Genomic DNA, 24303 nt, shown 5'->3' with positions numbered 1-24303 from the left:
ATGCAAGGATTCTTTAATATCCGCAAATCAATCAATGTAATACACCACATTAACAAATTGAAAGATTAAAACCATATGATTATCTCAATAGATGCAAAAAAAGCCTTTGAGAAAATTCAACATCCATTTATGATTAAAACTCTCCAGAAAGCAGGAATAGAAGGAACATACCTCAACATAATAAAAGCTATATATGACAAACCCACAGCAAGCATTACCCTTAATGGTGAAAAATTGAAAGCATTTCCCCTGAAATCAGGAACAAGACAAGGGTGCCCACTCTCACCACTACTATTCAACATAGTTTTGGAAGTTTTGGCCACAGCAATCAGAGCAGAAAAGGAAGTAAAAGGAATCCAGATAGGAAAAGAAGAAGTGAAACTCTCACTGTTTGCAAATGACATGATCCTCTACATAGAAAACCCTAAAGACTACCAGAAAATTGCTAGAGCTAATCAATGAATATAGTCAAGTTGCAGGATATAAAATTAACACACAGAAATCCCTTGCATTCCTATACACTAAATGTTACTTTTAAAGATAAATGCATCTGCCAGGGATAAGAAGAATCAACTGTGTGTTTTATGTCGGAAGATGTTGCTTATCTTTAGGATGTCTTCAGGAGGTCAGAAAGAGGCTCATGTAGTGGTCTGGCTGAAGGGAGTCTGACAGGGCTGTAAGGAAGTAGGGGTCCAGAGACTGTTAGACTCAGGGTGTTGTATCCGGGGTCTTCCCTGGTAGCTCAGCTGGTAAAGAATCCACCTGCAATGCAGGAGACCCCAGTTTGATTCCTGGATCAGGATGATTCTCTGGAGAAGGGATAGGCTTCCCATTCCAGTATTCTTGGGCTTCCCTGGTGGCTCAGACAGTAAAGAATCTGCCTGTAATGCAGGAGACCTGGGTTCGATCTGATTTCCTGTAAAAATTCCTTTGTGTTGACAGTTAATCTAAGGAGATATTGAGACCTCAAGGTTGCAACTGCTTCAAACAAGACTGGAAGTATCCTTGAATCTGCTACAGTTCGGAAGATTTAAGTCCTCAGTAACATAGTAATATCTGCAGCCTTACCCACAGTGGCCATTCAGCTGTATTCTGCATGCCTGAACCACAGTTACTTTATTTTGATTTCTAAATGTATTTTTCCATAATAATTAAAGCAGATGTACAATGTATGTTCATTAGGCCACAAACAGGTTGCTTTAATTAAAATATATCATGTAGAAGCCAGTGTGACTTTCCTATACCTAGAGATATATACTTCCCTGGTGGCTCAAACAGTAAAGTGTCTGCCTGCAAGTAGGAGACCTGAGTTCGATCCCTGGGTCAGGAAGATCCCCTGGAGAAGGAAATGGAAACCCACTCCAGTATTCATGTCTGGAAAATCCCATGGCTGGAGGAGCCTGGTAGGTTACAGTCCATGGAGTTGCAAAGAGTGGGACATAACTCACTTCACTTCAGAAATATGTGTGTGTGTTTGAAAGCATGTATCTAATTTCCCCCATATCTTTATATTGAAAATGTAGACTTTTTTTTTTTTTTTTTAACAAAGTCTGTGAATCTAGGCTTCTAATTGAGGGTAATTTGGATATATGTCACTTTCGTTGTTTTTTTTTTTTTTTTTTAATTTTTACCAGGTGGCTAAACCCCTTGTTTAAAATGGGTTACAAGCGGAAACTAGAACCAAATGACATGTACTCGGTGCTTCCGGAAGATCGCTCCCAGCACCTCGGAGAAGAGCTGCAAGGGTGAGCACAGGCAGCTGGGAGAAGGGGTGGAAGTGAGAATTTCCATGTGGGGCTAAAGGTTTGGGGCTGGCTTTGCCTTCCTCTGGGTTCTTCTGATCCTCCTCCCTGACATTGCATGCTCAGTCCCCTCAGGCTGAACCCACGCTTAGCCCACTTTGGAGGTCCATGTTCCCTGTGCATCTGTGGACGTGGAGGGAGCCCGCGGCCACGTCCCTGGAGGCCGAGCTCTGTCCCCAGAGGTGGGGCCCCTGGAGGAGGGTGTCTGCCCTCCTGAACTGCTCATGACATGTGAGTCCAGCAAAGCTTGGCAGGAACTTGTTTCCAGAATCTGGGACTGTTCCCTCAAGGCCTGTTCCTCTGGTGCTTCAGAGTCTGCACCACTCATTTTTTAGGAGCCCTGTGAGCAGTTCGCCAGCATCTATGGGGCCCCACAGAGCGCCCTGTAGTGAAGGCCCATCTCCCACTCCGCCCCTCCCCGTTTCCCTGGGGGGACACGCTGCTCTTCACTGTGCTCTGTTTCTCGTTGCAGGTACTGGGATCAGGAAGTTAAGAGAGCCCAGAAAGACACACAGGAGCCTTCCTTAACGAAAGCAATCGTAAAGTGTTACTGGAAATCCTATTTAATTTGGGGAATGTTTACATTTCTTGAGGTAAAAGATTTTCATACTGTGCACTGCTTTTTGGTGTATGTATCTCAGCACTGAGATGGATGGGATGGGTGGGGAGAGAGGCCAGTAGTCTAAGGTCTGAGGATGAACCCTCACAGAAACATGATAGAGCTCAGAAGTTGTATTTATCTTTAGAATGGACAAGGATTGGACCTCCAGGGGTTGCTATTTTTCTTTTAACTGATTAAAAACAGTGTTGTAGAAGCATGGCCTTGAAATAAAAGACATTTTATATTATGCTAGCAAGTTCATGGTTCTCATTATAAACACTGATTGATCTTTGACCAAAAGATTTCTACAGCTTCAGGCAATATGTGCCCTGTGATTTAGAGGAAGGTAACTTGGACCTGAGCCCAGAACAATATACATTTTACAGACACTTGGCAAATAATTGTTAACTTGCCCAGGTCACTGATAAATGCTTTCCTAGAAGATATCGTCACCTCTCCTCTGACAGGGGAACAGAACCCAGGGCCCTGCATCTGGACTGTAGCTGCCCAGAACTCCTAAGAGCACCTTTCCCCAGGCTTCCACCTTCCCCGTGGGCTGGCACTGTGAGCCAAAGCCCCCATGGGGAGGAGCTCCAGCTTCACCGTGAATTCTCTGCACCCTCCATGTTGCTTTCTTTCCCTGGCTGTGGGGGTGGTTTGCTGGTTGAAGGGGTATCCTGGTAGCCTGGCATTGGCAGAGGGTGGAGGAGGGAACGTGCAGGCAAACCAGAGGCAGAAAGCTGTGAGGTCAGTGACCTCCATGACCTTGAAGATCCTGGGTCAAGACCCCCCAGAGGGCAGTCCACCTGGGGACACAGTGCCGCCAGCCCCCCTGTTCTGGCTGAGCCTGCTGGAGGTCTGCTGCAGACCCCCCTGGGTGGCTCATGCTCTCCGTGGTCCCTTAGCGCTGCCTTAGGGACACGGGTGGGCTGTGAGTGTGTGAGAGCAGGAGGGATGGAAGAGGCAGTTGTTGTGAAAGGGGTGTTTTAGGTGGAGAAGGTGGTGAGTTGTCATCAGTACGTTGTGTTGGGGTGAGTTGGGTGGGCCAGGTGGTTTACAGGTGGGCAGCGTGGCTCTGGTTTAAAAGCTGTGTTTACTGAAGGGCACTGCGGGCATGGGCATCTGGGAAGGTGAAGTTCATCCCACACAAGTGGGGAAACCATAGAATTTGTAAGCTTACAGGTCTTGGGAGATGGAGTTCTCATTGATGACAAATGTGGGTTGGCCATTGTGCCAGAGGGTGGGGACAGGTGTTTGGGGCAGAGTGCCACCTTAGAGAGGGCTCTGACCACAGAGGTACTGCAGTGCCTTATGAAGGGCACGGGATGGGAGAGGGGGCAGGTGCTCCTTAGACTGTCCCAGCCCTTCTTTGACCCATGAGCAGTTGTCCCACTGATGGTGTTTCCATATATTCACAGTACATTTTCATTTGAAATACACAGGTGACAAACTGGTGTAGCCTGTTTGTGCAGGATTTCCTGACCTCACACAGCAGAGCTCTCATAAATTCTTATCAGGAAACCCTGGGGCCTCAGTGTCTGCCTGTGGCTCATGCCAGATTCCTGGTTGGATGAGTGGCCTCAGGGTTAAATGTTGGATCATATCCTGGAGCAGGTCTTTCTCTGCTGGCCCTGATTCTCTAATTTCCCTTTGGTACCAGATGCTGAAGAAGCTGAAGTCAGGTGCATCTCAATAGTTGGCCCACAAGGATAGGTTTGAACTGAGCTGCTGGTTTTTCTTGTTGTCCTGGGCTGTTAGCCCCTTGAGTGGGGTCACTAAGCCTCAGATGGATCCCATCCTAATTTGAGTCCTGAGTCTTGGCTGTGGCAGCTCATGGGAGAAGAAGACATAGAGGGAGAGGCCTCATGATATCATGAGACAGAGGCTGCAGGATCTGAGGTTCTTCCTGAGAGGGAATCCTCCCCACTGTGGTGCTGGGAGTGTTGATTTCACAGTTTTCCAGCCCCAGTAATACTTCCTGCTGGGGATCCAGGAAGGCCAGGCCTGGGGCTGCATAAGGTGCACCTGCTACAGCCCTGGGCCCTCTTTCAGGAGACTGGTTGTTAGGTGGTCATGGCAGACAAGTGGGGAGTAGTGTACTTGGAAAATAAGGAAGCTCATTCTCTCTACTAGCAACAGTGCTAATTGGTTAAATAATTGATTGTATGAGCAACTTTCTGTGTTGCGATCTATCTGTACTACTTGCTGGTCTCTGTATTTTAGATATTGGAAGATCTATACTTGGTCAAGAATTTTCTAAAATCCAAACACATTTCCTTTGTGACTGCCAGCCTTCTTTTAATTCCTCTGATGCACAGAATGCCTCATGGATCATCTATGATTCTCAAGCCATATACTGTTACCACCCACAGCACAGGCAGGGCCTCCCCCAGAAACACTGGCAGCACCAAAAGGAAGATGCCTGTCCAGGTCAGGCTTTTGGGGTTAGGATTTCAAGTATGAAAACTTCTGTCCTATGAGAATAGAGGAGTGACTATAATGCTCAGAGAAGCAAGTACAGGCTGAAGTTGAAGGTGGAGATTTTGCAGGTCACCTCTAATTCAAACAGAACAGCCAGGAAATTCTGAGCATTCCTGGCCCCTGTGTGCACCTCCATGGGGACCATGGGTAGGGAGGATGGGTCTCTGCCTGTCCAGTGCCCTCAGGGTAGAGAGGAGGAGCCTGAAGCCTCTGCTTGGGCCTGAGTCACAGAGACCACCTCCCCAGCCATCAGTGCTTCTCTCTGAGGGGTGAGGTCTCCATTGCTGGTGTGTAAGTGGGGTGACCTCGGAAAGCCAGAGTGGGTTCACCCAGTCCCTTCCCCTGAGAGGGGAGGTGTGGCCGGGAGTTATGTCCTCTTCCCAGGACCCTAAGAAGTGGCCCAGCTTTGTCCGGTCACTTGGCCTTGGTCTGAGGCCACTTTTGCTGGTGGTCTCTGGTCCAGGTGGAGGCCGTGGGAAGCCCATGTGTGTGTAAACCTTCCCTTTGGAGCTCAGCTGATGGGCAGGAAGGAAACAGAATCCTCTGTCCACAGTGGGCTCTGTGCTGGGACTCATGGCTGGTTCCCCAGGAGCTGAGTGGTCTTTGCCTTTATTTTCCAACCCTTTCTTCCATGTGTCCCTCACTTTGCTCAACCCAGGAGGCTGAGGAGTGGCTGCTGGTGGTGAGATACTATGGGCTGAGAGAAACCACTGAAGACCACACAGCGGGGGAGAGGAGGAGGGGGCATTGAGTCAAGCAGACAGGGACCTGCAGAGCAGACCTGCTGAGTGCACCCTGCTGGTTCCTGAGAGCATAGCATTAGCCATTAGGTGTTAGTAATATCACACAGTGATGCCCCTGAGTCATGAATGACTGTGATACTTTTTAACCTGTTTTATTTTCTCTTTTTAAAGCATATGTAAGATTTTATTGTAACATTCAAAGAATTTTTAAAAATTGAAGTGTGATTGACTTACAGTGTTACGTTAGTTTCAGGTGTACAACATAGTGATTCAATTTTTTTTTTCCAGTATTTTTATTTATTTATTTAAATACCAGTTCCCACTTTTATTTATTTATTTAGGCTGAACAGGATCTAATTTCCTGACCAGAGATTATCGCAGGCCCCTGGATTTGGAGTGTGGAGTCTTACCCACTGGACTACCAGAGAAGTCCCAATTCAATATTTTTATACATTATAAAATGATTACCGTGATTAAGCCTAGTTACCATCTGTCACCATACAAAGTTTTCAGTGATATTGACTATATTTCCCATGTTGTACATTGTATCCTTGCAACATATTTATTTTATAACTAGAAGTTTGTACCTGTTAATCTCCCTTGCCTATTTCATCATTCCCCCCACCTCCTCAATCTATTTTCTTTAAGATGTTAGGGAAATAGGTGACTCATAATTAAAAGGTTACATTCATAATGGTTAAAATTTTTAGCAGTCTACTTATAAATGAAACATTAATTACTATCTAGAAAACTTAGCTTTTACAAATGACTTTTCTGATAAGTTCTTGTCCTGCCGTGATGGCCTATAAGCAGCACTGAGTCTTCCAAACCCTTTGTGAAACCAACCTCTGCCATTAAGGATAGAATAAGTCTCTTCCCAGAACTTCTGATGATCAGTTTAGTTGCTCAGTCATGTCCAACTCTTTGTGACCCCATTGACTGCCTCACACCAGGCCTCCCTGTCCATCATCAACTCCTGGAGCTTGCTCAAACTCATGTCCATCGAGTCAGTGATGCCATCCAACCATCTCATCCACTGTCATCCCCTTCTCCTCCTGCCTTCAATCTTTTGCAGCATCAAGGTCTTTTCCAATGAGTCATTTCTTCACATCAAGTGGTCAAGTATTGGAGTTTCAGCTTTAGCATCAGTCCTTCCAATGAATATTCAGAACTGATTTCCTTTAGGATGGACTGGTTTGATCTCCTTGCAGTCCAAGAGGCTCTCAAGAGTCTTCTCCAGCACCACAGTTCAAAAGCATCATTTCTTTGGTGCTCAGCTTTCTTTATGGTCTAGCTCTCACATCCATACATGACTCCTGGAAAAACCATAGCTTTGACTAGATGAACCTTTGTTGGCAAAGTAATATCTCTGCTTTTTAATATGCTATCTAGGTTGGTCATAGCTTTTCTTCCAAGGAGCAAGCATCTTCTAATTTCATGGCTACAGTCACCATCTGATAATAAAAGTGATAATAAAAGCCATACCACCATCTGATAATAAAAGTGATCAAAAACACTTGTTTTAATGGCGGTTTCAGAGCACTTTAAGCTGTGGTAGCTCACTCAGCTGTCCCAGAAATCTTTCGAGGTAGACAAGGCAGGTATTTCCACAGATGAGCACCTGGAGCTATAGGAGGGCACATGATAGGCTTAGGGTCATGTGACTCGCAGGTGTCCAACCTGGTTTCTGAAGCCCAGTGTTCTAACATCCAGGCCAGTGTTCTCTGCGTTCTGTCCTGAGACTTCCTCTCCTCCCACAGCCTCCACTGATGCTCAGAGCCAGGAGGAGGTGTTTGTTCTGATAACAACTCTGTGCTCCTCTGTCAATTGCTTTCTGTAGTTTTTTTTTTTTTTTTTTTCTTTTTTTCCTGTAGATATTTAGCAACATTTCGAAAATACAAAAAAGAATAGAAGGGAAGCAGAACATGTTACCCCACAATATGCATCTCTGGCAGAAAGGTTATTTTGAGCTTATTCTTTGAGAAATAGACACAGGAGAAGTTCTGAAGACAGAGTAGCAGTTTGCCTTCTGTGAGGAACATTTACATTGATAAAGAAAATCTCCATTTATAAGGATGTCTCCATCTCTGTGGATTTCCAGGTGGCATTATTGGTAAAGAACCCTCCTGCCAATTCAGGAGAATAAGAGATGCAGGTTTGATCCCTGGGTCGGGAAGATCCCCTGAGGTGGGATGACAACCCACTCCAGTATTCTTCCCCAGAGAATCCCATGGACAGAGGAGCCTGGAGGGCTACAATCCATGGGGTCATAAAGAGCCAGACACAAATGAAATGACTTAGAATGCACACTCCATCTCTGTACTAGGAAGAAAAGAATGTCTCTAAATCACAGAAGAATCTTGTTGATAGAGAAGTCTTCATGAAGAATTAAATCTGCATAACAAACCCAACCTGACTCTAATTTAAGCTGCATTTCCTATTAACTTTTCATAAGTGTCCCCTCCCTTCTTTTGTCTTTAGCTGGAAATGGTATTTAAGGTGGTGGTTTGGGTCATCTCAGGCTTCCCTGGTGGCTCAGGGGCTTCCCTCATGGCTAAGATGTCAAAGAATCTGCTAGAAATGCTGGATACCCGGGTTTGATCAAGACCTGTGTTCGATCCCTGAGCTGGGAAGATGCCCTGTAGTAGGAAATGGTAACCCACTCCACTATTCTTGCCTGGAGAATTTCATGGACAAAGGAGCCAGATAGGCTACAGTCCATGGGGTCACAACAAGTTGGACATGATTGAGCGACTAACACTTTGGTCCATCTCAGGGAGTTACTCAGTTTTTCTGGCATTTCTGATGTGTACCAGAAATACATGTGTTAGTAAATTTCTGTTTGATTTTTTTTTTCTGTCATTTATTACAGGGAGTATCAGCTAAGAACTCAGAAGTGTGCAGGGAAATAAGCACCTTAGTCACCCTAAGCCAGCTTCAATAACTGTCAACTCATGAACTGTCTTGTCTCATCTCAACCCCTACTTGCTCTCACTTCCAAAGATTATTTGGAAGCAGTTCCGAAACATCATATCATTTTTATCTATAAATGTTTTAGTATGTCTCTTTAAAAGATGTGGACTCTTCCCCCTAAATAATTCCAATTCCATTATGATGCATAAACATTAATTTTATATCATCAGTATTTAACCAGTGCTCACTGTTGTCTTTTCCCCCCTTGTTTGAAACAGCATCATAAAAGCTACATTTGGTTCATAGAGGTTGTATAGGTTGCTTTTCTATCTCCCTCTATCCATTCCCCCTCTCTCTCTTTCCTCTCAACCATTTATTTAGTTTATTTATTTATTTATTTTTTTAAAGGAAGAAACTAGGTTGTCCTGTAGAGACTCCCACAGTTTGAGTTTGGTGGACTGCCTCTTCCCCAAGTTGTGTAACTTGCTCCTCTGGTACCTTAGGTTTGGGGGTTAGATCTAGAACTTTATCTCAGTCATTCAGGTTTCCTTTTTGTAGGAGATAGGGTTATAGGGTTGTATACCTCCTTTATGAGGTACATAACATCATTTTGTATGTGTGATGTTAGGAGCGATTCATGATTATTACTCAAGATCCATTAATTCAGTAAGGGTTCCAAAATGGTGATGCTCTAGTTCTAATTCTTCCCCTCTTCATTTGTTAGCTGAAACATTTCCATAAAGAGAAGCTTTGTCATTATAAACTCTTTGGTTACCCTGAGCCATAGTATTTATAGGAAGTGTAGGGAAATTCTTCCTTTCCCAGATGATGCTAACATGCAGTCAGGATGAAGACCACTGTGAAAAGAGGACTGAATGTGTATTTAGGGTCTTGATGTTTATTATCTCCCCAGATTCACTGCTTTTCCTCCTTAGCCCTGGATCCTGCTCAACTCTACTTTTGTCACCTTTTCACCCAGTTCTAAAACTTAATTGGCTTTTCATTTTCCCAGAAGCTCACCCTTTTCTCCTTGTTTCCCTCAAGCTTTTTTTTTTTTTTTTTTTTCCCTCTGTCTGATAGCATGTTTCTATTTCCTGTGTTTGCTTTTTTTTTTTCTCATGAATGAGAGATGTGGAAGTTGGGTACGAAATGTGTCAAGTATATGTGGAAGCCTGGAGGAGGAACTGTACCCACTCCAGCAGTTCTAACATCTAACTGTGTAAGAAGTTCCCCTAAGGACCAGGAGGCAGTGATTAATATCAGTGCTTTCAGAAGGCTGAATACCAAGGACTATCAAGAAATGTCTGCCTCAGAGACTCGGAGACTCTTGTAGAATCTTGAATGATGGATGATGTGATATTATTTTGGACTCTTTTAAAAATCTCATATGGTTTAACAGTTGTGAAGAATTTTTATGAAAGAATAAGAACTATATTCTCGGTTTGTAGAAAGAATATTCACGGGGTCACAGATTGATATAAAAGATGAAGGGTTTATGGAGGCAATATTTGACCTTGTTCTGAGGGGAATGGCTACCCACTCCAGTATTCTTGCCTGGAAAATTCCCTGGACAGAGGAGCCTGGTGGGCTACAGTCCATGGGGTCACAAGGAATCAGACATGACTGAGCAACTAACACACACTCACACTCACACACACACACACACACACACACATTACTTATTCAGAAAGTTCTAATTTGGTTAGTTTCATGTTTGATAATGAGTATTTTCTCAGTTGTTTTATTGCTTACCAGTTTGAAGTTTAGGATCAGCAATAGATATATGAGAGAATTCCTTGGTGGCGTCTGCCCACACCAGTGAACACATGGTAAGGGTAGCTCCCGGGAATGGCTGCTCCCAGTGTCTGAATCCCGAGGGTGAGCCACCCCCTGGGATTCTGGGAGACTCTCCAAGACAAGCAGAGTCATCAGAAATTATGCCTTCCCTTGACATTCACATCACTGTTCCATTTGGAGTTAATACTTGGATCTATGCAGGAGTTAATCTTCTGGCAGTGGAAAACCTTTTGCCTGGTTTGCCTCAGCCAGTTGCTAACAAATTCCAGAAATGGAGACATTCACAGGTTAAAAATGTTGTTGCCAGCTGTCCTGTTAAATTATTCTTTATCTCTAACCTTTCCTTGTGTGTGGAGGGGATAGATTTTCTCAGTCCAACTTTGATGGCCCAATCACTTCCTTCTGTGTGTTCTAGAAGCTTTAAAGAATCGTATTTAGTACTTGTATTCTTATTCTCTCCTGATACACTTTGAGGTTTTGTTTCCTTGTGTTATTGACTATTTAGTTTTCTGTTTTGTTGAGAGAAATTACTGTAAAATTGTTCTTATTTTTATATTTTATATGGAGTACAAAATCTATTTTTCAATTTCAATAGTTGGAACTTATGCTTGAGTGGAAATTCTTTGTACTTTATGCTCTTCACCACTTTTCTAAATTGTCATAACTACTTCTCACTGGAGGCAAAGCAATGCTTAAGGATAACAAATGACTCTACCCCCAAATTATTTCAAATCACTGTAATGGTTCTTGTTCAAAAACCTTTGTTATCTTTTTGAAAATTTAAATCTCAAATAAAGAATAATAATTATTATGGAAAAAAATGAGCAGATGAGTGGAAGATCTGGGCCATGAACTGGCATTATACCTTAATGAGGCTATTTGCTCTGCTGACTTGTTAAATACTGTCTCTGAGCAGAAAACTCCAGGTGCTTAGATGGTAGTGACCTGCCTTTATTTTGCACTTTTTTCCCCCTAAATTTGTTGCATCTATCAGTATTCTCTTTGGTGGATGACATTACTCTTACTTCTTTTTCCTATAATTATAAAATGTTTAGGCTTAAATGGAGAGCTGAGTAACAGGTAACAGTGATTCCCAGAGACACTCATAGTTTTCTGGAAAGTTTGAGGCGGCAGGTGTTAGTGCTGGGCTTCTGGTGGAGAGCCCTAGTTTTATAAGCTGTAACACTGGACTGCCCTTGACCACAGATGGACTGGGACTGCCTGTGTGTACAGTGTGATGTGCTTACTTCTCTGTGTAAGCCTCCAGATTTCCATCTCAGTAAACTATAAAGAATGTATTTTACAATTTACTGTATTAGGGACTTTTCCATGAGCTCTTAATGCTTCTTGGGATAAATGATAGGGCTTGCTAGAAATGTTACAGTGAGTCTTTATATTCTTGAGAACCGATTAAATTACTCTGATCTGATCATCTTAATCATAATTCAACTAAATGGCATCCCTTTACTTCTCTACAATAGATGAACACTTCCATGAATTCAGGGAAGGTGAGGCAGTTAGTGCAGTCTGCGAGCGAGTGTATGCATGTGTGCAGAGGAAGGCAGGGGTGTTGAGGTTCAATGTGACATGCATTTGAGGAATGGGGACAACTTTCTGTAAATAACTGGATCAAGCACTACTTGGTTGAGCAGAAAATGCTTGTTAGTGTTGTGTTTTGTTTGTTGTTTTGAATTATCCTTCCCTTCCTCTTGTATGCGGGTTCCTCATCTTTAAGGAGACAGAAGAGAGCTATGAAAGCAAACCCATTGGTCATTTCCAGATCTGTGTTAGTAAAGAGGGATTCCCTAAAAGGAAAACCTTGATTCAAAGTTGAGTTCCTGAAAGATTTCTAAATTCTTGGTGTTTTTCTTTTGAGAAGTATGTGGAGGAAATGGTGTTGAGGGTGGAGGTGTTAATTTTTGGTGACTTCAATTTGTGTTAACTGTTTGGTTTTCTTTGAGGGTGGAGAAGTGGTCCTTCAAGGGGTGACTAGAGGGAGGAAGTAGGTTGTGGGGTAGAGTGGCCATTTGGCAGGGTAGGCAAGTGTTGCTGTTTATTTGCCTTTAGTTTTAGAAAATAAAATAGCTTTCCCTGAGTCTTACTCAGGAAGTAAGCGTGGTTACCTGCTAAGTCTTGGTTTAGGATTTTAATATTTTCCTTGAAGAATAGATAATTGATAACATTTCTTCCAAACCAGCACCTGAGGTTTATGACTGATGGCAAACCATGGATAACACTGTTTTCTAGCTTCTGCCATGTTTAATATTTGATTCCAAGTATCATCCAAGTTTCTAGGGGTAGAGATACATTGATGCAGTGTCCCCTTGGGCAGAAAATCTGGGAACCTCCCAAACCTGGTTTCTTTGTGATACTCCAGCAGCAGCTGGTCTCTGCTTGTCTTGATTTAGTAACATGTGGAGTCTGGGGTGGTAAATATTGGATCTGAGCTTGTGCCAATGTCTCAGTTCATAAAGGCTCTTAAAGCAGAAGGTGATGGAAAGAGCATGCCTCTAGTACATGAGCCATATTGACTTTCTATTGGGCTAAAATGTTGCAAATACAGGAGACAGGGGCTTTTTCACATGGAAGCAAATTTCTTACCTTCTTCTGCCACTTTTCACTTATCCATCTTAACCAAGACTCTTGCTATTTTGACAAATGGGTTCTAAAGCACTGCTTATAATACTTATTGAGCATCCACAATGTGCTAAGCACAATGTACCAGGGCTTTATTGCCTTTGAATGTAAAATTTTTCTTAAGGTTAAAACTATTGTCTCATGTCTTACAGAAAATAGTGCATCTGCATATATATATGTATATATTTATTTTATATATATATATTTTATATATATTTATGTAAAATAATTTATATAAAATAAAAAGTAAAAATAAATTTATATAATATAAATATATATATATATATTTTAATTTAGCCCTGAATGTAGCATTTTGCCAAAATGTCTTTTTAACATGCTAATAGTAAACGTTTGTGTTAAGAAAATTTGTAGAGCTTGCATTTCTAATTAAGGCTTTTCTTTCTTTTTTTTTTTTTTCTTTTAGGAAGGCACCAGAGTAGTTCAGCCCATATTTTTGGGGAAAATGATTAGTTATGTTGAAAACTCTGATTCCACTGATTCTGTCACTTTGCAAGAAGCCTACGCCTACGCCACAGTACTGAGCACCTGCGTGCTCGTGTGGGCCGTTCTGCACCACTTGTACTTCTATCACATTCAGCGTGTGGGGATGAGGCTGAGAGTAGCCATGTGCCATATGATCTACCGCAAGGTAAGTATCACTTGGTACCAAAGTATGTACCTCCCCTGAAGTATCAGAAACATTTTGGGAATACGGTCTGTAAATTAAAAATTTTGTAACTGTCATCATTTACACATTACTAGAGATGCTTGCTAATTACATCAAGCCAATTTTGTTGCTGTTTAAGCAAAGTTTACCAAAATATAATGAAAAGTTTTCTCCTGAGATCATGTGGGGGCAGTCTTTAATAACTTATCCACTATTGCACAATAGTGGCTGTCTAAGGAAGCCTTACAAATAGCTGTGAAAAGAAGAGAAGTGAAAAGCAAAGGAGAAAAGGAAAGATATACCCATTTGCATCCAGAGATCCAAAGAATAGCAAGGGGAGATAAGAAAAGCCTTCCTCAGAGATCAATGCAAAGAAATAGAGGAAAACAATAAAATAGAAAGACTAGAGATCTCTTCAAGAAAATTAGAGATACCAAGGGAACATTTCATGCAAAGATGGGCTCAATAAAGGACAGAAATTGTAGGGATCTATCTTGCATATAGGGTTATCATTACCATCTTTCTAAATTCCATATATATGTGTTAGTATACTGTATTGGTGTTTATCTTTCTGGCTTACTTCACTCTGTATAATGGGCTCCAGTTTCATCCATCTCATTAGAACTGATTCAAATGTATTCTTTTTAATGGCTGAGTGATATTCCATTGTGTATATGTACCATAGCTTTCTTATCCATTCGTCTGCTGATGAGCATCTAGGTTGCTTCCATGTCCTGGCTATTATAAACAGTGCTGCAATGAACATTGGGGTACACGTGTCTGTTTCAGTTCTGGTTTCATTGGTGTGTATGCCCAGGAGTGGGATTGCTGTGTCATATGGCAGTTCTATTTCCAGTTTTTTAAGGAATCTCCACACTGTTCTCTGTAGTGGCTGTACTAGTTTGCATTCCCACCAACAGTGTAAGAGGGTTCCCTGCACAACAAAGGAAACTATAAACAAGGTGAAAAGACAGCCTTCAGAATGGGAGAAAATAATAGCAAATGAAGCAACAGACAAATGATTAATCTCAAAAATATACAAGCAACTCCTGCAGTTCAATTCCAGAAAAATAAATGACCCACCAAAAAATGGGCCAAAGATCTAAACAGAAATTTCTCCAAAGAAGATATACAGATGGCTAACAAACACATGAAAAGATGCTCAACATCACAGAAATGGTAGGGATCTAACAGAAGCAGAAGATATTAAGAAGAGGTGGCAAGAATACACAGAAGAACTGTACAAAAAAGATCTTCATGACCCAGATAATCACGATGGTGTGAACACTTACCTAGAGCCAGACATCCTGGAATGTGAAGTCATGTGGGCTGTAGGAAGCATCACTATGAACAAAGCTAGTGGAGGTGGTGGAATTCCAGTTGAGCTATTTCAAATCCTAAAAAATGATGCTGTGAAAGTGCTTCACTCAATATGTCAGCAAATTTGGGAAACTCAGCAGTGGCCACAGGACTGGAAAAGGTCAGCTTTCATTCCAATCTCAAAGAAAGGCAATGCCAAAGAATGCTCAAACTACCACACAATTGCACTCATCTCACACGCTAGTAAAGTAATGCTCAAAATTCTCCAAGCCAGGTTTCAGCAATATGTGAACCCTGAACTTCCAGATGTTCAAACTGGTTTTAGAAAAGGCAGAGGAACCAGAGATCAAATTGCCAACATCTACTGGATCATTGAAAAAGCAAGAGAGTTCCAGAAAAACATCTATTTCTGCTTTATTGGCTATGCCAAAGCCTTTGACTGTGTGGATCACAGTAAACTGTGGAAAATTCTGAAAGAGATGGGAATACCAGACCACCTGATCTGCCTCTTGAGAAACCTGTATGCAGGTCAAGAAGCAACAGTTAGAACTGGACATGGAACAACAGACTGGTTCCAAATTGGAAAAAGAGCACATCAAGGCTGTATATTGTCACCCTGCTTATTTAACTTATATGCAGAGTGCATCATGAGAAACGCTGGGCTGGAAGAAGCACAAGCTGGAATCAAGATTGCCAGGAGAAATATCGATAACCTCAGATACACAGATGACACCACCATTATGGCAGAAAGTGAAGAATAGCTAAAGAACCTCTTGATGAAAGTGAAAAAGGAGAAGGAAAATGTTGGCTTAAAGCTCAACATTCAGAAAACTAAGATCATGGCATCTGGTCCCATCACTTCATGGCAAATAGATGGGGAAACAGTGTCAGACTTTATTTTTGGGGGGCTCCAAAATCACTGCAGATAGTGATTGCAGCCATGAAATTAAAAGATGCTTACTCCTTGGAAGGAAAGTTATGACCAATCTAGACAGCATATTAAAAAGCAGAGATATTACTTTGTCAACAAAGGTCCATCTAGTCAAGGCTATGGTTTTCCAGTGGTCATGTATGGATGTGAGAATTGGGACTATAAAGAAAGCTGAGCACTGAAGAATTGATGCTTTTGAACTGTGGTGTTGGAGAAGACTCTTGAGAGTCCCTTGGACTGCAAGAAGGTCCAACCAGTCCATCCTAAAGGAGATCAGTCCTGGGTGTTCATACTTTGACCACCTGATGTGAAGAGCTGACTCAATTGAAAAGACCCTGATGCTGGGAATGATTGAGGGCAGGAGGAGAAGGGGACAACAGAGGATGAGATGGTTGGATGGCATCACCAACTCAATGGACATGGGTTTGGGTGGACTCTGGGAGTTGGTGACAGACAGGGAGGCCTGTCATGCTGCGGTTCATGGGGTCACAAAGAGTCAGACACGACTGAGTGACTGAACTGAACTGATTGCATAATATTCACTAAATTGTAATGAGGAAGTCTAATTAAAAACTAAGTATCACAATGACTTTCAATATTTTCATGCCTAAATCTCATAGTGATATTTATGAAAAATTCTTAATGTTGTTCATTAAAACCCTCACTTATATCAAAGTTTTATTTACAGGTGAACTTCAGTGATTGGATTTATAAGATTAGATCAGGAAGCAAAAAGTATATTTGAGAAAGGGAATGATAATAATTTTAACAGATCCATCTAATTTTATTCAATATAATTATGTTAACTAAAGAAATATGTAAATAAAATTCATGCAAATGCAAACTCATTCACTATATTCTATAGATATGAATGTTTTTTTAATGGTATTAAAGAATATCTTAGGTTGTTTGGTATAAAACTTGAAACTATACATTGTTTTATTAATTCTGGAGAGAATTTGTTGCTATTCATTCAAGCTATTTTTAAAAATTCTTTAAGTTTTAATGGGCGGATAATTGCTTTACAGAATTGTGTTGGTTTCTGCCAAACATCAGCATGTATCAGCCACAGATATACACCTGGCAAAGGAGGTACCATGACAAAGCTATTTTTAATACAATATTTCCTTTTATCTTTAATATGCAATATAACACTTTTAATAACAACCTGATTTTTTATTCATATGCTAAAAAGTTTTATTGAAGTTTAACTGACCCAAGACACTGTTAGTTCCAGATGCAAAAAATAGTGATTTGTATTTCTATACATTACAAAATGATCCCCATAATCAGTCTAGTCACCATACAAAGTTATTAAAATATTATTGACTGTTTTCCCCATGCTACACACTTCATCCTCCAGACTTGTTTATTTTGTAACTGGGAGTTTACCTCTTTTTAAAAAACTTTTTATTTTGTATTGGGGTATAGCTGATTAACAATGGTATGGTAGTTTGAGGTGAACAGGGAAGGGACTCAGCCATGAGTATACATGTATCCATTCTCCCCCAAACTCCTCTCCCATCCAGGCTGCCACATAACATTGAGCAGAGTTCCATGTGCTATACAGTAGGTCCTTGCTGGCTATCCATTTTGAATATAGCAGTGTGTACATGTCCATCCCAAACTCTGTAGCTATCCCTTTCCTCCATCCTTCCCCCTGGCAACCATAAGTTCATTCTCTAAGTCTATGAGTTTCTTTCTGTTTTGTAAATAAGTTCCTTTGTATCATTTTTTTTAAGATTCCACATATAAAGGATGTCATATCATATTTCTCCATCTCTATTTGACTTACTTCACTCAGTATGGTGCCCTCTAGGTCCAACCATGTTGCTGCAAATAGCATTATTTCATTCTTTTTAATTACTGAGTAATATTCCATTATATATATGTTCCACATCTTTATCCATTCCTCTTTCAATGGGCATTTAGGTTGCTTGCATGTCTTGGTTATTGTAAACAGTACTGCAATGAACATTGGGATTCATGTATCCTTTCAGATCATGTTTTTCTCTAGATATATGCCCAGGAATGATATTGAAGGGTCATATGTTAGCTATATTTTTAGTTTTTTATGGAAACTTCATACTTTTCTCCATAGTGGCTGTACCAATTAACATTCCCACCAGTGATGTAGAAGAGTTCCCTTCTCTCCACACCCTCTCCAGCATGTACTGTTTGTGGATTTTTTGATGATAGCTATTCTGCCTGGTGTAAGGTGATATCTCATTGTAGTTTTGATTTGCATTTCTCCAATAATTGGCAGCATTGAACATCTTTTCATGTGCCTCTTGTCTATCTGTATGTCTTCTTTGGAGAAATGTCTGCTTAGGTCATCTGCCCATTTTTTGATTGGGTTTTTTGTTTTGATGCTGTTAAACATCATGAGCTGTTTGTAGATTTTGAAGACTTATCTCTTGTTGGTCACATCATTTGCAAATATTTTCTCCTGATCTGTGGATTGTCTTTTTGCTTTGTTTGTTTCCTTTGATGTACAAAATCTGTTGAGTTTAAGTTGTCCCATTGTTTATTTTTGTTTTTATTTCCATTATTCTGGGAGACAGATTGAAAAAGATACTGCTGCAATTTATGTCAGAGACTATTTGGCCTATGCTTTCCTCTAAGAAGAAAGTGTCTGATCTCACATTTAGGTCTTTAATCTATTTTGAGGTTATTTTTATGTATGGTGTTAAAGAATGACTTAACTTGTTTTTTCTTTTCATATAGCTGTCCAGTTTTCCCAGGACCATTTTTTGAAGAGACTGTCTTTCCAAATTTGTGTAGTCTTGCCTCCTTTGTCATAGATTAATTAATCATTGGTGCATGGGCTTATTTCTGGGTTTTCTATCCTTTTTCATCAATCAATATTTCTGTTTTTGTGCCAGCACCATACTATTTTGAAGACTGTAACTTTTTAGTATAGTCTGAAGTCAGGGAACCTGTTTCCTCCAGTTCCATTTTTCTTTCTCAAGGTTACTTTGGCTATTCAAGGTCTTTTGTATCTCCATACAAATTTTGATATTTTTTGTTCTAGTTCTATGAAAAAAGTCATTAGTAATTTCAAAGGGATTGTGTTACATCTGTAGATTGCCTTGGGTAATATAATCATTTTGACAACCTTGATTCTTCCAATGCGCAAACATGACATGTCTTTCTATCTGTTTGTATCTTCTTTGATTTCTTTCATCAGCAACTTATAGTTTTCAGAGTACAGGTCTTTTTATCTCCTTTGGTAGGTTTATTCCTAGGTATTTTGTTCTTTTTGATGTGATGGTAAATGGAATTGTTTCTTGAATTTGTTTTTTATCTTTCATTGTTAGTGTATAAAAATGCAACAGATTTCTATGTATTAATTTTGTAACCTTCAGCTTAACCAAATTCATTGGTAGTTCTAGTAGTTTTTGATAGCATGCTTAGGATCTTCTATGTATAGTATCATGTCATCTGCAAATAGTGACCATTTAACTTCTTTTCCTATTTGGATTCCTTTTACTTCTTTTTCTTCTTCGATTACTATGACTTCCGATTACTATGTTGAATGAAAGTGATAAGAGTGGAAATCCTTGCCTTGTTCCTGATTTTAGAGAAAATGCTTTCAACTTTTCACTGTTGAGTATGATGTTAGCTGTAAGTTTGTTGTATATGGCCTTTATTATGTTGAGGTATCTCCCCTCTATGCCCACTTTCTGGAGAGTTCTATTCTTTAATCATAAGTGGATGCTGAAATTTGTCGAAAGCTTTTTCTACACCTATAAAGATGATCATACAGTGTTTCAGTCTTCAATTTGTTGATGTTGATTTGTGGATATTGAAAAATCTGCATCTGTGGTTTGAATCCTAGTTGATCTTGGTGTTCAGACAGTTCAGTCGCTTAGTAGTATCCAACTCTTTCAACCCCATAGACTGAAGCATGTCAGGTTTCTCTGTCCTTTACCAACTCCCAAAGCTTACTCAAACTCATGTCAATTGAGTCAGTGATGCCATCCAACCATTTCATCCTTTGTCGTCCCCTTCTCCTCCTGCCTTCAATCTTTCCCAGGATAAGGGTCTTTTCCAATGAGTCAATTCTTCACATCAGGTGGCCAAAGTATTGGAGTTTCAGCTTCAACATCAGTCCTTCCAATGAATATTCAGGGCTGATTTCCTTTAGGATGGACTGGTTGGATATCCTTGCAGTCCAAGGGACTCTCAAAGAGTCTTCTCCAACACTGCAGTTCAAAAGCATCAGTTCTATGGCATACAGCTTTCTTTATAGCCAAACTCTCACATCCATACATGACTACTGGAAACACCATTGACTAGATGGACCTTTGTTGACAAAGTAATGTCTCTGCTTTTAATATGTTGTCTAGGTTGGTCATAGCTTTTCTTCCAAGGAGCATGCATCTTTTAATTTCATGGCTGCAGTCACCATCTGCAGTTATTTTGGAGCCCAAATAAATAAAGTCTCTCACTGTTTCTGTTGTTTCCCCATCTATTTGCCATCAAGTGATGGGACTGGATGCCATGATCTTAGCTTTCTGAATGTTCAGTTTTAAGCCAACATATTCACTCTCCTCTTTCACTTTCATCAAGAGGCTCTTTAGTTCTTCTTTGCTTTCTGTCATAAGGGTGGTATTATCTGCATATCTGAGATTATTGATATTTTTCCCAGCAATCTTGATTCCAGCTTGTGTTTCGTCCAGTCCAGCATTTTGCAAGATGTACTCTGCATATAAGTTGAATAAGTAGGGTAACAATATACAACCTGGACGTCCTCCTTTCCTGATTTGGAACCAGTCTGTTGTTAGTGTCCAGTTCTAACTGTTGCTTCTTGACCTGCATACAGATTTCTCATGGTGTATGATCTCATGGTTTAAGATCATGGTGTATGATTTTTATAATGTATTTTTGAAGTGTTGTTGGATTTGTATTGCTAGTGTTGAGGATTTTTACATCTATATTCATCAATGATATTGGCCTGTAATTTTCTTTTCTTGTGGTATCTTTGTTTCATTTTGGTATCAGGGTGATACATTATAGAATGAGTTTGAAGGTTTTCCTTCCTCTGCAATTTTTGGAACAAGTTCCAAAGAATAGGTGTTAACTCTTCTCTGAATTGCTAGAATTTACCTGTGAACCCATCAGGTCCCAGACTTTTGTATTTTGGGTGGGGGGTGGGGGGTTAATTCACAAATTTAGTGTTGTGAGTGGTCTCTTAATATTTACTTTTTCTATTCCTGGTTCAGTCTTGGGAGACTGTACCTTTCAAAGAAAAGTGTCCCTTTCTTCTAGGTTGTCCATTTTATTAGCATACAGTTGCTTTTAGTAGTCTTATGATTCTTTGTATTTCCGTGGTATCAGTTGTAACTTCTCCTTTTTCATATCTAATTTTATTCATTTGAGTCCTCCTTTTCTCTTGATGAGTCTAGCTAAAAGTTTATCAATTTTGTCTGTTTTATCAAAGAACCAGCTTTTGGTCTCATTGATGTTTGTGATTATTTTCTTTGTCTCTATTTCATTTATTTCTGCTCTGATCTTTATGATTTCTTTCCTTATACTAACTTTAGGTTTTGTTTATTCTCTTTTTCTCTAGTTGTTTCAGATGTAAGATTAGATTGCTTACTTAAGATTTTTCTTGTTTCTTGAGGTAAGATTGTATTGCTATAAACTTCCCTCTTAGAACTGCTTTTGTTGCATCCCATACATTTTGGACCATTGTGCTTTCATTTTCATTTATCTCTTGTTTTATTTTTTTTAATTTCCCCTTTGATTTCCTTCAGTTATTCATTGGTTGTTTAGTGGCATAATGTTTAGCTGCCACATGTTTGTATTTTTTTAGTTTTTCTTGTAGTTTATTTCTAATCTCATAGCATTGGGATCAGAAAAGATGCTTGATGTTATTTCAGTTTTCTTAAATTTACCAAGGCTCTCCTTGTGACCTAGCATGTGGTAGTAAGACCTGATTTGATGTGCTTGGTTATATTACATTGAGAAATGCCATGAAATTATTCTAAACACTTTATTCTGTAATAGGAGTAAGGATTTCAGATGTATTTACAAAGAGTTGCTACAGATACATCAGTGTCAAGAGCTAAAGGGCTCTCTATAAACTTGATTCTTGATATCTCTTTACTTTATACTGTTTGCTTTAAAAAAAATCCTTATTTAGCTGTATATTATACTTGAAATTTCATAAGAGAGTAGATCTTAAGTGTTCCCACCACACAGACAAAATACGATAACTATCACCTCTTCTTACAGAAACACCAAAATCACAGCTAACTGCTGAACAATCATTGACAAAAAAATGCTAGAGACTACCAAAAAAGATATCTTACATCTAAAGACAAAGAAGAACCCACAACAAAACAGTATAAGGGGCACAGTCACAATAAAAGCAAACCCCATACCTGCTGGATGGGCAACCCACAAACTGGAAAATAAGTATACCACAGAGTTCTCCCATAGGAGTGAAAATCCTGAGTCCCGGATAGGTTTCCAGTCTGGGGAGTCGGCAATGGGAGGAGGAGCTTCCAGAGAACCTGGCTTTGAAGCCCAGTGGGGTTTGATTGCAGGAATTCCACAAGACTGCACATAAGGCCTTGTAAACACTAGGATCCTTGGGAAAAAGGAGTGACTTCATAAGATCCTGGGTCAGATCTACTTGCTGGTTTTAGAGGGTCTCCTGTGGAGGCAGGGTGTGGATTGGTTGGGACAAAGACACTGGCAGTAATAGTTCTGGGGGTTACTCACTGATGTGAGAACTCGTGAGGCTGCCATTTTCTTACCAAGACCTAGGTCCACCCAACAGCCTGTGGGGTCCAGTGCTGGAACACCTTGGGCTAAATAATCAACAGTGTCAACAGGGTAGGAACACAGCCCTACCCATCAGCAAACAGGCAGCTTAAAGTCTTCCTGAGCACAAAATTGCCCACTAACCACACCCACCGGCATGGCCAGCCCACAAGAGGAACAAGACCCAGCTCCACACACTAGTGGACAAGAACCAGTCCCAGTCTAATGAAGCTCTTATACAGCTTCATTCACCAGGGGAAGACAGCAGAAACAAGAAATGCAATTCTGCAGCCCGTGGAATGAAAACCACAATCACAGAAAATCAGACTAAATGAGATGGCAGAGGAATATGTCCCAGATGAAGGAAGGAGTAAAACCCCAGAAGAACAGCTATAAAAAGTGGAAATAGGCAATTTACTTGCAAAAGAATTTGGAGTAATGATAGTAAAGGTAATCCATGATCTTGGGAAAAGAATGGAGGCACAGATCAAGAAAATATAAGAAATGTTTAACAAAGAGCTAGATAAAAAAAAAAAAAACAACAAAGAAACAGAGATGAACAATACAAAATCTGAAAAATTCACTAGAAGGAATAAATAGCAGAATGTTAGGCAGAAGAAAAGTGACTTGGAGACAGTGTGTGGAAATCACTGCCATGGAATAGAAGGAAGGAAAAAGAATGAAAAGAAATGAAGATAGTCTGAGACCTAGGAACAACATTAAATATACCAACATTTGCATTCTTGGGGTCCCAGCAGAAGAAGAGAGAGAGAAAGAACCTGAGGAAATATTTGAAGAGATAATAGCTGAAAATTTCCCTAACATCGGCAAGGAAACAGTCACCTAAGTCCAAGAAGTACAGAGTCTTGGGCTGGATAAACTCAAGGAAGAATATACTAAAACACATAATAATAAAATTGACAAAAATTAAAGAAAAAGAAAAAATAGCAACAAAGAACCAGAAAAACTGCACCCAGAGAAAAGCAACAAGTAATATACAAGGAAACTCCCATAAGATTATCAGCTGATTTCTCAGCAGAAATTGTAGGCCAGATGGGTATGGCATGACATATTTAAAGTGATGAAAGAATCTACAGCCACGAATATCCTACCCAACGATGCTTTCATTCAGATTTGACAGAGAAATCAATAGCTTTATAGATAAGCAAAAGCTAAGAGGATTCAGTACCACCAGGCCAGCTTTCCAACAAATGCTAAACAAACTTCTCTAGGTGGGAAAGAAAAGACTATATCTTGAAACAAGAAAATTATGAATGGAGAAGCTCACCAGTAAAGGCAAACATACAATAAATGTAGGAAATAATACACACACAAATATGATACCAAAAAGCATGATAAAACCAAACAAAATGGAAAGAATTGTTTCTTTTGCCTGCTTATCTAGATCTGTTTCTTGGGAGTACTTTTCTTGGCAAAGTGAGAGATGTCTCCTCATTTTCCTTGAGCAGAGACTTGTAGTCTTGTGGGGTGTGACCTGGGGGCCTGGCTTCTCACTATCTGTATTTGGCTATAGTATCTAAGTCAGTTTCCTCTTGGGTCACATGGAAATGGCAGAGGTACTCCTACACTCTAGTCAGGGGTCTTCTTTGTCATTCATCAGCTTCTTTGTTATT

The 24303-nt window shown here is 40.3% G+C and overlaps 1 protein-coding gene across 3 annotated transcripts in view; it reads left to right on the top strand.

Moving 5' to 3' along the window:
* Nucleotides 1-24303, top strand: part of LOC133049146 (ATP-binding cassette sub-family C member 4-like) — a 150071-nt gene that overhangs the window by 5603 nt on the left and 120165 nt on the right. For all 3 annotated transcript variants that reach the window (XM_061133055.1, XM_061133054.1, XM_061133053.1), the window contains exons 2-4: nt 1635-1745; nt 2275-2395; nt 13399-13623. In XM_061133055.1, coding sequence (XP_060989038.1) covers nt 1635-1745; nt 2275-2395; nt 13399-13623 — 457 coding nt within the window. The remainder of the gene's footprint in view (nt 1-1634; nt 1746-2274; nt 2396-13398; nt 13624-24303) is intronic.

The sequence above is a fragment of the Dama dama genome, chromosome 30, assembly GCF_033118175.1.
Source record: "Dama dama isolate Ldn47 chromosome 30, ASM3311817v1, whole genome shotgun sequence".
Classification (NCBI taxonomy): Eukaryota; Metazoa; Chordata; class Mammalia; order Artiodactyla; family Cervidae; genus Dama; species Dama dama.
This window is presented reverse-complemented; position numbering and strand designations above follow the sequence as displayed.